Here is a 16,807-nt window from a genome sequence, read left to right on the forward strand (position 1 = left end):
ACTTTCTCTTTTTTTACATGTATTCCTCTTTGTGTACATTTAGTAAACGTCTGAGAGCCTTCTACATCTGTATACAGAGAATTTCTTGTTAACTTTCACAAATGTATTGTGTGGGTGTACCACATTGTATTTAATCAAACCCCTGTAACTGGACATTTGGAGTGTTTTCCCTAAACTTCTGCTATTACAAATCACATTAAAATGAATAACTTGTTTGTTATCTCACCCATGTACAGCTACAGATTTCAGATAAATTTCCAGAAAACAGATCGTACAATTCTATAATTTCAATCAGCATTGTTAAATTGTCCTCCATAAGCTTCATACCAATTTGCACTCCCCCAGACAAGGTAGGAGAGATAAAGTTTAATTTAAAACTTGTTTCCATCCAACCAAAGCGATTTTGAAAGTAATTCATTTCAGAAGAAAATGGAAAAAAGTTTAGGGACTACACTATAGTTCATGTATTCCATATTTATAAGCTCAAATTCCCTTCAGAAGGTTTGAATCCCTGAGTAAATCTCACCGGAAGGATTGGCAGCAGAAGCTGTAATGGGTGTTATTTCCATTTATTCAGTTATTTAAATTGACATAAAACTTGATACAACAGAACAATTTGGCAGCTCACATAAGAGACACACAGCATTCGTACTGTTATGGGCTGAACTGTGTTCCCCCAAACTTCGTATGCTGAAGACCTAATCCCCAATGTGACTGTATTTGGAGACAGGGCCTTTAAAGAGGTTGAGGTCAACTTAAGTCATAAGGGCAGGGCTTAATCCAATGGACTGGTGTCCTTGTAAGAAGAAACACCCAATATACATACATCAAGAAAAGAACCTGTGAGGACAGAGCAAGAGGCCAGGCTTGCACAAGCCAAGGAATGAGCCCTCAGAAGGATCCAGACCTGCTGACACCTTGATCTTGGACTACCAGCCACCCTGACTGTGAGAAAATAAATTTTTTTCTCAGAAAATTAAACTTCTGTTGCTTAATCCACCCAGTTTGTGGTATTTTGTTATGGCAGCCTAAAGAGACTAAAATGCCTACTACCCAAGTAAGTATGCTTCTGAAAATTTATCCAAAAGAACATAAGCTGTACATTCAAATATGACTATACCCTCTTCATAAGTAACCATGAGAAGTTGGCAACAGTCTACTTGGTATATACCAACAGTTTCTAGTCATTATAGCATAAATGATGGAATGTTATCTGTCCATTAATAATTATGAATATGAATACTTCAGCCTAAAGGAAAAGCACTTACAAAATAATGCTACTTTAAAAAAAAAAATTGGAAGACAAAAAAATTTTGAAGATGGATGGTGGTGACAAGTTACACAACAATATGAATGCACTTAATGCCAAAGAACTGTACATTTTAAAATGTTAAGGGGCACCTGCGTGGTTCAGCATCTGACTCTTGATCTCAGGGTCATGAATTCAAGCCCTGTGTTAGGCTCCAATAAATAAAATAAAATAAAATGGTAAAATGGTAAATTTCATATTACATATATTCTACCACAATTCAAAAAAAGAAAACCAATTACAACATAGATATAATTATGACTGTGATGTTAAAAAGTGTATGAAAATTGGAAAAAGAACAAAAAAATACTATGTTCAGTTGATGAGGTTATCTGCAGAAAATGCATCTGTTTTCTTTCACATTGTTTATGTATTTCAGTTGATTAGCAAATTGTCAAGTATACTTGTGTTTATGTGTACATGTGCACACACAGATCTTAAATTATGCACAAATCTCTAACAGTGGTTATCTCTGGGGAAGGAGAAGAAAGTACATTTGTTTGATTTCGTTTGTGTAATGCTTTCAATTTAACAGAAGTATTTCAATATTCAGAAAATAAAAATAACTCAAAAAGGAGGAGAAAAACCAAACCTTAAAAGAATACAAAAAGAAGCAAATAATTCCACTTAAATATTGATTATTAATATAACCACACAGAAAAGAGATTTAATTCAAGAAAATTTTTTTTTTAATTTTTTTTAAAGATTTTTATTTATTTATTTGTCAGAGAGAGAGCGAGCGAGAGCGAGCACAGGCAGACAGAATGGAAGGCAGAGTCAGAGGGAGAAGCAGGCTCCCTGCGGAGCAAGGAGCCCGATGTGGGACTCAATCCCAGGACGCTGGGATCATGACCTGAGCCGAAGGCAGCTGCTTAACCAACTGAGCCACCCAGGCGTCCCTAATTCAAGAAAATTTTTAACACAACATTCTGATTATATGAAAATTAGTCTAACGACAAAAAGTATAATACAAAAATTATAAATTTTCCATAGTAATTTTGTGGTTGGAGTAGCATTACTATAGTTTATTCTGGAACTTTTTTATGTGTATTGTAAGACAGAGTAAATAAATAAATATATCGAATTTACTAAAAGGGTTCTCACTTTGGGAGAAATGAAATACAAAGATGGGACAGGAAAGAGGAAAAACCCTGGGGTATTGGGTAAGCACAGGTAGATGGATGCAAGGAAGAAAAAGAAGACAAGACAGGAGAAGAGAAGAAACAAATCTCTACATTGTTTCCCATCTCTGTCCACTGAAAAGACCTAGAAGTTATGATACTCTAGTTGCAAGGAGCATGCCAAGTCTCCAGCCCTGGGCTGCCGCACAGAAAGAACATGAATCTGTAATATGTTACTATATCAAAGGTAAGGAAGTCTCAAAGAATGATGGGGATGTCAAAAGCACCCAAGAAGTAGGTTAAAGGCGCCCCCTGGCCAAGTGAGAGATAATTTAAACATCAAAAAGAGAAAAGATGACACATCAAATTTTAAAAGAGTCCTGGAGTTCAAAGTGATACTAAAAAATGGGATGTCAGGGCACCTGGCTGGCTCAGTGGGTTAAAGCCTCTGCCTTCAGCTCAGGTCATGATCCTAGAGTTCTGGGATGGAGCCCCACATCGGGCTCTCTGCTCAGTGGGGAGTCCGCTTCCTCCTCTCTCTCTCTGCCTGCTTCTCTGCCTACTTGTGATCTCTCTGTCAAATCAACAAATAAAATCTTAAAATAATAATAATAATAATAATAATAATAATAATAATAATGGGATGTCAGGGCACCTGGCTGGCTCAGTGGGAAGAGCATCCAACTCTTGATCTCAGGGTCCTGAGTTGAAGCCCCATATTGGGTGTGGAGATTACATTAAAAAAAGAAAAATGAAAAAAAAAAAAAAGAAAAAAGAAAAATGGAAGTGTCTGGGGTACCTGGATGACTGAGTTGTGAAAGCATGCAACTCTTAATTTCAAGGTGGTGAAGAGTTCAAGCCCCACATCGGACGTGGAGCCTACTTGAAACAATAAAAAATAGAAATAAATTTTTAAATGGGGTGTTATTTCACAAAAGAATGCCAACTAATAGATGTATTAGAAAGAACAACTGGAAAAGCAGCATTTTGCAACCACCAGAAAAATAACTCATTCAGCCAGCATTATCAATTGATGATACAATCACAAGATGAAATTGTATCAAAGAATAGCATATTCGTTTGGTCTCAAAGTATCACCCTACAGAGATTACTACAAGGAAAAGACAACTACTTTTACAATGTAAAGTGACAGCAGACACTATCTTCCATGATCAAACGTAGTACAACCAATAACAGGGCAAACTGGCACTGCATGTCTTCTGATACACAATATGGTCTTCTTGCCAAAAATATATAACCTGAATCTTATGAAAAAACAGTAAAACAAACCTAGAATGCAGGATTAGAATATAGGAAAATAACTGGGGGCGCCTGGGTTGCTCAGTTGGCTGAGCATCTGCCTTCGGCTTGGGCCATAATCCCAGGGTACTGGAATCCAGTCCCAGATCAGGCTCCTTGCTCAGCAGGAACCCTGCTTCTTCTCCCTCTGTCCTTTGCCCTACTTGTGCTCACTCTCTCTCTCTCTCAAATAAAATCTTAAAAAAAAAAAAAAAAAAGACAACAGGACAGAAGCTCTTTCGAAAGCCCCTCCACTTCCCAAAAATAACAACATGAGCAAAGATGGAGAGTAGTACTGTTTACTGTACCAGATTACAATATATGAAAGAGAGGGACCCCTGGGTGGCTCAGCGGATTAAGCTTCTGCCTTTGGCTCAGGTCATGATCTCAGGGTCCTGGGATCAAGTCTCGCATTGGGCTCTCTGCTCAGTAGGTAGCCTGCTTCCTGCCCCCTCTCTGCCTGCAGCTCTACCTACTTGTGATCTCTCTCTCTCTTTCTCTCTCTCTGTGTCAAATAAATGCATAAAATATTTTTTAAAAAATAGATGAAAGAGACAGGACACCCAAATACAATGCATGATCCCTGATTGGGTCCTAGGGCAAGACCTTACACAAGATATTCTGGAGAATTCTGAATACGGATTGTGGTTTTAAATAACAGTAATTTATAAGCATTCACTATCAAGGGTGTCACACACACTTTCTCATAAGTTTTAGGAAACAGACAATTTGCATTACCTTTGATGGGTTAATTACAATATTTCTGGCTGAGCCATGTTCATCTCCAGTAAAGGCTGGTTGATTGTTGAAGCCTTGCTTTACATTCACAGCAGTAAGTTCATCCTGTTCAAGAAAAGGTATCAATTAATCAAAGAGACATAAAAGCTCTAACTCTACCCAGCATACTGAGGGCTGAGTAATGACTATGAGACTATGCTATACTTTGTGGAACAGAACTGTTGAAAACACACCAAAGAGAGCAGAAACTGAAGATTTAAAACCAATACACAGGGGCACCTGAGTGGCTCAGTCGGTTAAGCATCTGCCTTCGACTCAGGTCATGATCCCCGGGTTCTGGGATGCAGTCCTGCATTGGGCTCCTTGCTCCATGGGAAGCCTGCTTCTCCCTTTGCTTGCCACTCCCCCTGCTTGTGTGCTCTGGACAAATAAAATCTTAAACAAATAAGTAAATAAATAAAATCAATATACAAATGTACAGAGAGATATAAAAACAAATGTGGCAAAATATTAACAACTGTTATCTTGAATACAGGGCATGTGGAGGTACTCATTATACTGTTCTCTCATTCTGTTAAGTTTAAAATTTTTAACTAATAAGTTGGGAAAAGTAAAAAATGAGCTAAAATCCCCCACATACGCACAAACATAAAGTCACAGAATTTGTATACTAAAATTGTTTCTAGAGATCCCATGGTTGGGCTCTCCCTTCCCTGCCAGCCCCTATACACATCCCTATTTTATGTTCAAGAAAAATGGCTCACTCCACTTATCCATGACCCCACAGCAAGTTAAAGACAGAAATGAAGGGTTCATAAGCACAAGCTTTGTGATAACTGCAGCACCATGACCAATAGCATCTGAAGGGAAGTGTAGGGCTTGCAAAATTCTTCCATACACCTTGGCTCACTTGATCTTTACCAAATTCTAAGGTAAATGTACACATGTATCTTCACGCCCATTTACAGATTAGAAAAATGAGGCTCACTAAGCCAGCACAGTTAACAGGACAGAGCCAGCACTGAAATACAGTCTTCTCAACCCAAGACTACGAAGAGAAATTTCCATAACTCCATGCCACCAAAGTACAAATGCCATATGAAAATGTAGTCTAAAAATACATAGCTACAATTCATACTCTCCTTAAAAACATCTCCTACTGGATAGATCCAGGAGAACTTTTCTTCCCAAGGTCACAACACATCAGAAATAGCCCAAAGCTTTAAAAAAAAAAAAAAAAAGACCTTGCCCTGCCCAAATCATTCAGCTATGGAACTAAATCAGAGTTCTTAAAATATAGACTTGAAAGAATACAAGGGAAAGGTTTGAGTAAATGAAGCTACCTTCTGTTCCCCGTCACTCTAAGCCAAGAAAAGGTTTAGTAACCGCTGGGGTAATGCTGCTCACAGCACAAGAATAAGAATATATACTTTGCCTTCATAAGTAATTGCTGCAAGTGTAAACTGAAGAAAGGCAAAAAAAGCAAATAATCAAAATCACAGCTGTGATTAAGCAGGAAGCCTTAGGACAAAATAGTTTATGACATATAAGCACCTGAAAGGTCAGCCTGGCTGAGAGCCAAGGTCTCCTGGAGACGTGCCATGTAACTTTACTTAATTGTGTGTGTACTCTACCTAACATCTTGGCAAGCCACTGTTTTGGCAAGCTTTCAAAAAGACCCCGCTACAGGAAGTTTAGCTCTATGATAATCAAGTCTCCTCCAAGCACAAAGGTCACTGAAATCGTGACCTGCACAGAAAATGAGTTGCATACACCTATCAACACATCTCAAACTGCTCCCACATTTTCAAACCAATTATTTGAAAATCTAGGGCAAAATGACATAATGCATATTTGAAGTCAGAAAGGTGTTAGTCAACTTAAAGCGAGTGAGCTAACAAAATTTCTGTAGTCTCAGAGTCTCAGAAAGAAGAGGGACAAATGGGATCAGACAGGGAATGGGATGAGAAAATTGAATTTTTAATCTTTGATTCACCATCAGAGTATTACAAGAAACATTAATTGAGTAACAGCGTATGTTTTTACTAAAAATACGTTCTGGCCTAATCAACAGGAAACACGTGATGCTTTCAGGACCAGTTAGTCCCATTTGGTGCTGCTGCACTCACTGTTCTAAAGGTACTCTAACTCGCGACTCGGCATACCAACGGCTAACCCCCAGCCTGGCGAGCCAGGCCCTGCAAACAAAGGCACGCCTACAAGCAATGCAGACACCTCCTCGGAAGGAAAAGAACATGGAACCATGGTTACTTATTTGTCGACCATATCAGATTTTCCTCACATTAAGATCCACACAGGTACTGACTACTAGAAGCCTTGAGTTGTGAGAACTTTATCTTGTATTCTAAACTGCACGAAAATACATCCAGAATCCGACCCCCTTTCTCACCATCACCAATGGCCTCTCCGGATCAGGGCCCCTCCATCGTCTCATGCTTGGACACTGCAACGGCTCCTACCTGGTTTTCTTGCTTCTACCATTGCCCCACCGAAAGCCATTTTCAATGCAGCAGCCACAGGGAGATTTTTTAAAACTTAAGATCATGCTATTCCTGCTCAAAACCTGCATTAACTTCTCAACTTAAAGTAGAAGCAAGGCCCTATGACGTCCTACAAGGCCCTGTGTGATCCAGCCCCTATTACCTTTTTCACCTCATTCCTAACCACACTTGCCTTAGCTGGCTCTACTCCACCCACAATGGTCTCCTTGCAGTTCCCCAAGCAAGCCTGCTGGATAGCCTCAAGCCTCTTGGCCTTTGGACTGTCCGTTCTCTCAGCCTAGTTTGTTTTCCCTTGGTATTTATGGCCAACTACATAACCACCTTAAGTCTTTGCTCAAATTTCATATTCTCAATGAGAAATCTGATGACCTTATTTACAAGTGGACTGCTCACCCTGTTCTCTTCACCCCCAGCATTCCTAACCTTCCAATAATCCATAGCACGTATTGAAAGACCCCTCTCCTAGAAAGACCCCTCCCCTAGTAGATAGATAGGATAACTAACTGCTTGTTTGCTTTTCTGTAAACTGCTGGCTTTTAGGTATGAAATTAGGTTATCGATTGTGTGATTAATTGCTTATTAATTGCTCTTTTGCCTTTCTCTAGCCGCGTGGCTTATAGAAATAATAGAGACGCCATGATGGCATTCCTCCCTTCCCCCTTCCCCACCTCTCCTTTCGCGCGCGCGGGCCCTCATAACCAATCAGCTTATTCCCCCCTCCCGCCGCTCTCTTCGGGCGCGCGGGTCCCTGGAGCCAACCCGCAAACTCCAAGTATGCCTTTTTCAAAAGTTCAAACTGTCCACCAATCAGTTGCGCCCCACCCAAAACTTGTTTGTACCTTCCTATAAAAGACCCTGCTTCACTCCGGTCGGGGTGCTCGGTTAGCTGGAGCTGCCGACCACCCGCCGGTACCTGCGTGACAATAAACCTCTTGCTGATTGCATCCAGTGGCAGTGTTGGATTCTTGGGTAAGGGGATCCGCAGGTCTTTCAGTATCACCTAAAATGCTCTGTACTTACAATGTACACTGTCTGTTTCGCCCACTAGAACATAAGACCCATGAAACCAAGGATCTTTATTTCGTTCAGAGACACATGCCAAGCACATAAAGCAGTGCCTGGCACAAAGCACACATAGGTATTCAATAAACATTGGTTGAAAGAATAAGTGTGGGGCGCCTGACTGGCTCAGTAAGTAGAGTGTGGACTCTTAGTCTCAGGTCCTGAGTTCAAGCCCCACATTGGGAATAGAGCCTACTTGGGGGGAAAAAAAAAAAAAAGAAAGAACAAATAAGTGAATGATAACCCATTTTGAACAATTAACATAATAAACATCCTGAATTACTCTCCCTTGACTTTGGGGCCTGTAATTCCATTTGTATTTGTGATAAATCTTCCTAATCACACAGCAGTGGCTCTCACCCCACCTACCCAAAGCACCATCCTTGGGGGGTTTCTGAGTCAGAAACGAAATTTCATAAACAGTAACTATCCAATACCAATATTTTCTTTAAAAATCAATATATTGGGGGCACCTGGGTGGCTCAGTGGGTTGAGCCTCTGCCTTTGGCTCAGGTCATGATCTCAAGGTCCTGGGATCGAGCTCCGCACCCGGCTCTCTGTTTAGAGGGAGCCTGCTTCCCCTCTGTCTCTGCCTGCCTCTCTGCCTACTTGTGATCTCTGTCAAATAAATAAATAAAATCTTTTTTTAAAAAAATCAATATAATGCCCTTACTCTAAAATTTTTCTCTAAAGTAAGTTATAACAACAGAGGTACTTGAATATGCTCAGGCATACAACACTAGACCTTTACCATTCAAAGCTCAGTCCACTGGCCAGCAGCCAGCAGCAGTGGCATCAAGTAGGGCTTGTTGAAAATGCAAAATCTCAATCACAATGCAAATGCAAATCCCCCAATCACACATTCTGCAGTTCAACAAATCCCCAGGTAATTTGTGGCACTTTAAACTTTGAGAAGTGGGGCCCTAGGAAACGAAGATATTGTGTTTGTTTCTTGAATCATCACAGTGAAGTAACTACAAATGCAGACGTCATTTGTGTTCTATTGCCATTTTGAATGGCCAGAACAGGGACACCTGGGTGGCTCAGACAGTTAAGTGTCTGCCTTCTGGCTCAGGTCATGAGTCCAGGGTCCTGGGATGGAGCCCCAGACCCTCATGGGGCTCCCAGCTCAGCAGGGAGTCCGCTTCTCCCTCTGGAAGCAGACTCAAGCCCATGTGCTCAAGCCCATGCTCCGTCTCTATCAAATAAATAAATAAAATCTTCAAAAAAAAAAAAAAAAAAGACCAGAGCAGCATGATACAACTTTTCTGAAAAGGCCAATTCTTAGTAAAGTTTCAAACTAATAAAATAAATCTCCAAATATATTAATACTAAGTTATAGTCTTCAGAAACACAGTGTATAGTAAATGTATGTTAAAATCCTGCCAAAAAAAGTACTTTGAGATCATATGTAAACAGATTCCCACCTGGAATAGAAAGGAAAATAATGAGATTGAGATGGTCCAGTGGCACATGGGACAGCCCAGTGGGATGCAAGTTTCCCTTGAGCACTTAGCACACGTGTGCCACCCCACTAAATGGTCCTGGCACTGCAACCACGGCAACAACTGAAACAGCCCCCATAGGCTTCCACATCATTCCCACTGGGCACTAAGGAGAGGGCCGCCTTTACCCTCGAGAGGCCTGCCCCTGCCACGGGACCCAGAAGCTCTGCATTTAGGAAGCCCTGAGTTTCACACGTCAGTGTCAGCAAGAGCCCCGCCCCTGGTGGGACATAGCACAGTGGATGTGTGGGTCCAGCAGTCCACCCACCACCTTGAGGGCTCAGACTGGGATACGGACACTCGGCTACCAGTGCAGTCAAGGCTGGAGGAGCACTTGCAGGAAATGCACATAGGAGGGACATGAGAGCGTGGGTGAGAGCTCAGAGTCTGCAATCAGACTGTCCAAATGTGAAGCTCCAGCTGCAGGAACAGGGGCTCTACGCAACCTTTGGGACTGTTCCTGTCCTTTAGAGTCCTCACCTGTAAAGAGAGGGACAGCTCCACATCCCATCTGAGGAAATAAGGCAGAGAGCTTAACTACCCCAAGATCATATGGTGGTAAAGGACTCCAGAGACCCACCATGCTATATGAAAACAGCCAGCCATTACTACTACTGTTATCGCTTCTGTCCGGTTTCTGGCTAAGGAAAGAACAGATAGACTGAAGGTGCAGTAAGCACTCAGATGTACACAGCATCCATTTCAGGAACTGAAAAGACCCTGGCCTTAGGAGGGGCTTTTTAGACATTTGCCGGCATCAGAATCCCCTGAAGGGTTAGTAAAAACACTGCTTCCTGGGCCCCACCCCCCAGAATTTCCAATTCAGTAGGTCTGGGGTGGGGCCGGAAAATTTGAATTTCTAACAAGTATGCAGATCTAGGGACCACACACTGAGAACCACTAACAGAAAGATCTGGAGTTTGTGGCTTTCTAGAAAACCAGGGCTTCCAGGCCCAGCATCAATGTGTACTCACCATCAGGAGGAAGTTGTATGTCCAAAAAAAGACTGGTCAGAATTCTCTTCCACATCTCCCTTCCCTCACCACAAAGGCACAAATACAAAGCTACACACACGCGCGCGCATACACACACACACACCACACCACACACATACACCCTGGAAGGAAACCAGAGCATGAAGTTTCCTCTTTCACTCCTTTACCTTCTCACAGACCTGCAATGAATAAAAACACCAAGGCCACCATCGATTACATCAGGAATCAAACAGCCAAAACAGAAGCTTCCAAGTCACTTGCATTTGCGGTTTACTGATACAAAATGTCATGTCAGCTTCCTAGAGAAACTAAGGAAAAGGGAATAAAACTCAAAGCATCACAATCAAAATATGCAGCCTGATAGTTTATTTCCAAAAGTTTCTGAAAAGGGTGCTGGGCTAGAATTTAAACAATGACTTAAAAGTAATATTCAAATTCCAGGGTATTTACTATCATTTAGCCAGTATTTCTCACCGTCTGCTAATGCACCAACAGACCCCTTTAAAAAAAAAAATCTCTCTGACCTGAGGATGGTCAGACCCCAAATGGGGAAAATGGGCCAGGACGGTGAGAGTTCACGGCATTTGGCAACAATGAGAGGCGGAACAAGGAGTAATGTGTGTTACACAAACTCAAACAAACTTTTATGATGCTTTGCTCTGAAGGTCTTTGCCAAATCTAATCAGGCAAAAATAGAAGGGAGAGAGTCCAAATTTTGGAACAGCATGCCTCTAAAATCCCCAAGCCAGAATCCCTTTAGGACACAAATAGCTTCCTCTCAGCACTAGCCTTGAACCTCTTCAAAGATTTTTCTAAATAAGAGGATAACCACCAAAATTCTCACAATGGCTCTTACTGAGATTTCAACTAGCTCTACCAGCCCTAGTCAATGATTCTTACAAAAAAACTATCAGCTGCTACTTTGCCCATCTGCAAAGGTGGGACAACTAAAACCCAAAACCTTAGGGGCAGACCCAACCATTAATCAGGGTCTCATCCTCAGGCCTATATTCTGGGCACTAGATCAGCAGTGCCAACTATGTTCCAGTAAAAGGACCCCTTAGTAAAATGTTGAAGAATTTCACATTGTACAATGTGGGGAATAAAAAAAAGAAGTAACTGTTGGGGGGAAGGGGGACACCCATGAATTCAGAGAGTTTTAAATGTACATAGCTATCATTAACACCATCAAGGTCAAATTTTTCTTTTCTTTTCTTTTCTTTTTTTAATTTTATTTATTCCTTTGACAGAGACAGATCAGAAGCAGGCAGAGAGGAAGGCAGAGAGAGTAGGAAGCAGACCCCCTGCCGAGCAGAGAGCCCGATGCGGGACTCGATCCCAGGACCCCGAGATCATGACCGGAGCTGAAGGCAGAGGCTTTAACTCACTGAGCCACCCAGGTGCCCCAAGGTCAAATTTTATGTACACATGTGTGACACCAAATAATTACTCAGCCAAGAGACGATGCTGGCTGAGAATATAAATTCAGTCCTCACCTGGTGGCCTTGGGCAGCAGCACACCAGACCAAAGTGCATATGGATTTCAACAGGTTTAACACAGAACTGGTCCCAAAGCAACCTCAACATGGAGAAAGGACTCTCACACCTCTTGTCATTGGTTTCTTTTTTTTTTTTTTTTTTAAAGATTTTATTTATTTGACAGGCAGAGATCATAAGTAGGCAGAGAGGCAGGCAGAGAGAGAGGGAAGCAGGCTCCCTGCTGAGCAGAGAGCCTGATGTGGGGCTCAATCCCAGGACCCTGGGATCATGACCTGAGCCGAAGGCAGAGGCTTTAACCCACTGAGCCACCCAGGCGCCCCTTGTCATTGGTTTCTACTAAAATAGTAAGCCTTAAAGCACTTTTCAGGAGACAGGTACCCAGAGACAAACAAAATCCTAGAAATTGTCCCATGTTCATACAGAAGGCCAGGGTTCACTCTGCATTTTTATATTCTATACTAACACAAAAATTGGAACTTCAGGGCCTTGGGTGAAATCCAAATGCCTCCATAAACCTCACACATTTACCTTGAACTATGTTCAGAGAATAATGTTATGTTTTGGATCACTTTTAAAGCAATCTTTTAATTTCAATAAAATGTTTCACCGGGAAAGTGAAAACATTTTGATGTTAGTTTGGAAACTGGGTAAGTAAGCTCTTTCTCATTCAAGAGAGAAAAAAAAAGTGTCCCCTGGAGGGCTCAGTTAATTGAGTGACTGACTCTTGGTTTCAGCTCAGGTCATGATTTCAGAGTCCTAAGATGGAGCCCCCAGTTCGGCTCTGCTCTCAGGCAGGGTCTGCTTGAAGACTCTCCCCCTCTGCCCAGCCCCCCACTTGTGCAAGTGCTCTCAAAGAGGGAGACAGTGAGAAGGGAGGGAAGTAAAGAAGGGAGGGAGGGAGTCCCTCAGTGGCTCAGCTGGTTAAGCATCCAACTCTTAATTTCAGCTCTGGTCATGATTTCAGGGTTGTGAGATTGAGCCCCACGTGCAGCTCCACGCTCAGCGTAGAGTCTGTTTGAGATTCTCTCTCCCTCTGATCCTCCCCCTGCTCGTGCTCATTCTCTCTAAATAAATGAGTAAATAATATAATCTTAGAAAGAAAGAAAGAAAGGTAGGTAGGTAGGTTGGTCGGTGGGTCTACCAGTTAGTTGGTAACTCATGACAATTTTCAATGACCTTTTCAAAAGCAGAGAATGCATGCAAACACATACACAGATGCACACATATGCAAGCACACATACTAAAGCTCCCCCAGACTTCTCATCTAACCCACAAAACACATGCAGACATGCCCTATCTCTTCAGTCACCTACTCCTACCTAACACACTAACTCAATGACTGTTCAATGAATCGGACAGAAATGTCCACCAGAAATGACAATGCCACAGAAATAGAAAAATGTCCTTTGCTAGTCAGGCAGACAAGTTTAAAACAGACAAGCTGTAAAATGATTTTTTCTAGTCTTGCCCAACTCTCCCTGAAAAGAGCATTCTCCCAGACCCCTGAGGACGTCTACAGATCCCAGTTTGAGAAAAGAAGCTATGATAATCCCCAGCATGGATATATTTAATGGCCTTTAGGCAACACCTAGAGTTGGCAGATACAAATGACCCAGAAGATAGGGAAATAATCTTTCTCCCCTCATCCCTAACCAATTCTATCCACACGTCTGTCAAAACATGTCTCATATCTATTCCTTTAAAATATGACAGTCGCCCCTCTAAACTATGGCTACAGCCATCACAGTGGGCCCTGGCTACTGCTCCTCATGTATTTCCCTTCCTCTGTTTAGTTTCTACCTGAATCCATCCTGCCCACAGGCCCTGATGAATCTTCCTCAAACAATATTCTTTTCTGCCCTCCCTTATTCACAAGCCTCAGAAGATTTTCCACGTTGTTCCTTCTGTTCCCCAGAAGGGGCTAAAGAATGGAAGCATCTAACACCACCACTCCAAACCCTCAGGGACACCTGCTGGCCTTCTCTCCACCTAACTGTGGCTCCAAATCACAACACAATTACCTCAGAGAGGCATTAAATGCCTTGAACAATCAAGCTCCTCCTCTCAGTCTCACTTCCATCCTCACACTGATTTGGGTTTGAATGCAGAGCCCTTACCTGTGATGGGGAACAAGGTAACTGACCTCTCTGTACCTCAGTTGCTTCCTTTGAAATGAGGCAAGAATAACTCACAGGGTTGAAGTTATATAAGAAAAAATGTACAAAGAGTTTAGCACAGTGCCTGGCCCGTATTACATGCCCTATAAATGTTGGCTATGGTTATAAAAACTTAGAGCTATATTTTATTTTTATATTTTAACTCATTTAATCTACTTGACTATTATACTCTTCCCCACATAAGTCATCTTTTCAGCCTCTGAGCCTTACGTAATGCCTTTCCCATCCCCTGGAGTACATTATCATGAAATCTTCTGCCTTCTTCAAACCACAACTCAGGGCTCCCCTTCATTCAATCAACAAATAAATAAATATACAACATTGTGCTAAGTACAGGGGATTCCATAGTGAGCAAATTACAAGCAATAAATGTCCCCAGGGAGAACCTCCACCTGCTCAGGATGCACATAATAGGGTCTTAACAATCTCAGAAATCAGACAAGAATTCCCTGAAGAAGGGGCCTTTGAGCTGAGCTCTGTCTGAGAAATAGGAGTTAACTGAGTTAAGAGGAGGACTGTATAATGGTAAGGGCGACCATTTGCATGCAGTGGTACAGTATTAATTCTACGACTGTGAAAAGCTAAGGATATATATTATACTTCCTAGAACAATCACCAAAAACAAAACAAAACAAAAAATCCACAACATAAAGAGGTATAACTAAAATATCAATAGGTAAATTAAAATTATAATAATTTAATAATCCAAAAGAAAGCAGGACACAGGAAAAAAAATAAAATGTTATACCTAAATCCAACCATATCAAATTATTAATGAAATGATAATTAAAATTTAATGGACTAGGGGCGCCTGGGTGGCTCAGTGGGTTAAGCCTCTGCCTTCGGCTCAGGTCATGGTCTCGGGGTCCTAGGATCAAGCCTTGCATCGGGATCCCTGATTCATTCATTCATTGATCCTGGGATCAATCCCTGCTCTGCTCAGCAGGGAACCTGTTTCTCCCCACCCACACCTCTGCCTGCCTCTCTGCCTCCTTGTGATCTGTCAAATAAATAAATACAATCCTTTAAAAAAAAAATTTTAATGGAATAAGATTCCAATGAAAGGACAGGGACTCAGATACATAAAAAAGCAAAACCCCATGGAAACAGCCCAAGTGTCCATTGACAGATAAAGTTGACATGGGATAGACAGATAGAAAGAATGGATTATTACTCAGCCATAAAAAAGGAATGAAATCTTGCCACTTTCAATGACATGGATGGCATCAGAAAGAATAATGCTAAGCAAAGTCAGTCAGTCAGAGTAAGACAAATACCATTTGATTTCATTCATATGTGAAATTTAAGTTACAAAGCGAATGAACAAAGGGAGTAGAAAAAAAGAGGGAGACAGAGAGACAAACCAAGAAACAGACCCTTGACCATAGAGAACTGAGGGTCACCAGAAGGGGAAGGTGTTGGGTGAAATAGGTGATGGATTAAGGAGTACACTTGTGATGAGCACCAGCTGTTGCACAGAAGTGCTAAATCACCATGCTATAAAACTGCAACTAATAATACACTAGATTGTAACTCACTGGAATTTAAAATCTTTAAAAAACAAAGCAAAACCCAACTTCTGGTGCACTTCTGTAAAGATGGACACCTGGCTAGTTCAGGCAGGAGAGCATGTGGTGCTTAATGTTGGGGTTGGAAGTCTGTGCCCCACATTGGGCATAGAATTCACTAAAAATAATAATAAAATAAACAAAAATAACTTAAATAAATATAAAGACAATAAGTTGACAGTAAATGGATGGGAAAAGATAAATAAATACCATGCAAACAATGAGCCTAAAAAAGCTTGAGTGGCTATGTTAATATTGGACAAAGTAGCATTCAAGATAAAAAGCATTATCAAAGATAAAGTAGGGAGAATCATAATGACAAAAGGGTCAGTGCATCAGAAAGGCATAGCAATCATGGAATCATGGGTATACATGTGCCTAACAAGAGGACAGGAATAGCATGTATAAAGCCTATGGGGTTGCGAAAATGAAAGAATGCTATCATGCAAAAGGGACTCATTTGTGACGAGAGGCTGAGCTATGGGTGAGGACAGATCACACAGGGTATTATGAACCAAGTGAAGGACTTCTGTCTTTATCCTAAGAATAGTAAAGGTTTTTATGCAGAGGTGACATCATCCCATCTGAATAGGTCTGCAGTGTGGATAACCAATGGGAGTGGGTTAGATTAAATGGGAGACTGCAGGGCGAAGGAACTGGAACTAGTAAGCAGACTCTCCTAAGAGTCAGGACATCAGATGATGGTAGCTAGGACCAAGATGGTGGTGACAGAGGTAGAGAAGGAAGGTAGAGAGGAAGAGAGGAAATAATAGGTAGAGAGGAAATAAAAAGGACTACTTAGGATGGCTACATAACTGGACTTCTTGTTGAAGTGTTGGATGAAATGACAAAGAATAAGATTATCAAAAAAGAAAATCCCCCAAATTTCTGGGATGGCAATATTTCTTAAGAGAGGGTAAGCAGGGCTGGGGGTGAGGGGGCTGGAAGGAAGAGGAGCAGGTCACAAGTTCAGTTTTAAACTCAAGTTTGGGGGCACCTGGGTGGCTCAGC

At 41.6% G+C, this 16,807-nt stretch overlaps 1 protein-coding gene across 6 annotated transcripts in view; it reads right to left on the reverse strand.

The window, feature by feature from the left end:
* MED12L (mediator complex subunit 12L) overlaps positions 1 to 16,807 on the reverse strand; it is a 325,613-nt gene that overhangs the window by 283,626 nt on the left and 25,180 nt on the right. For all 6 annotated transcript variants that reach the window (XM_059163744.1, XM_059163745.1, XM_059163742.1 and 3 more), the window contains exon 3: positions 4,468 to 4,572. In XM_059163744.1, the coding sequence (XP_059019727.1) occupies positions 4,468 to 4,572 (105 nt within the window). The remainder of the gene's footprint in view (positions 1 to 4,467; positions 4,573 to 16,807) is intronic.

This window comes from Mustela lutreola, chromosome 2 (assembly GCF_030435805.1).
Source record: "Mustela lutreola isolate mMusLut2 chromosome 2, mMusLut2.pri, whole genome shotgun sequence".
NCBI classification, from domain to species: domain Eukaryota; kingdom Metazoa; phylum Chordata; class Mammalia; order Carnivora; family Mustelidae; genus Mustela; species Mustela lutreola.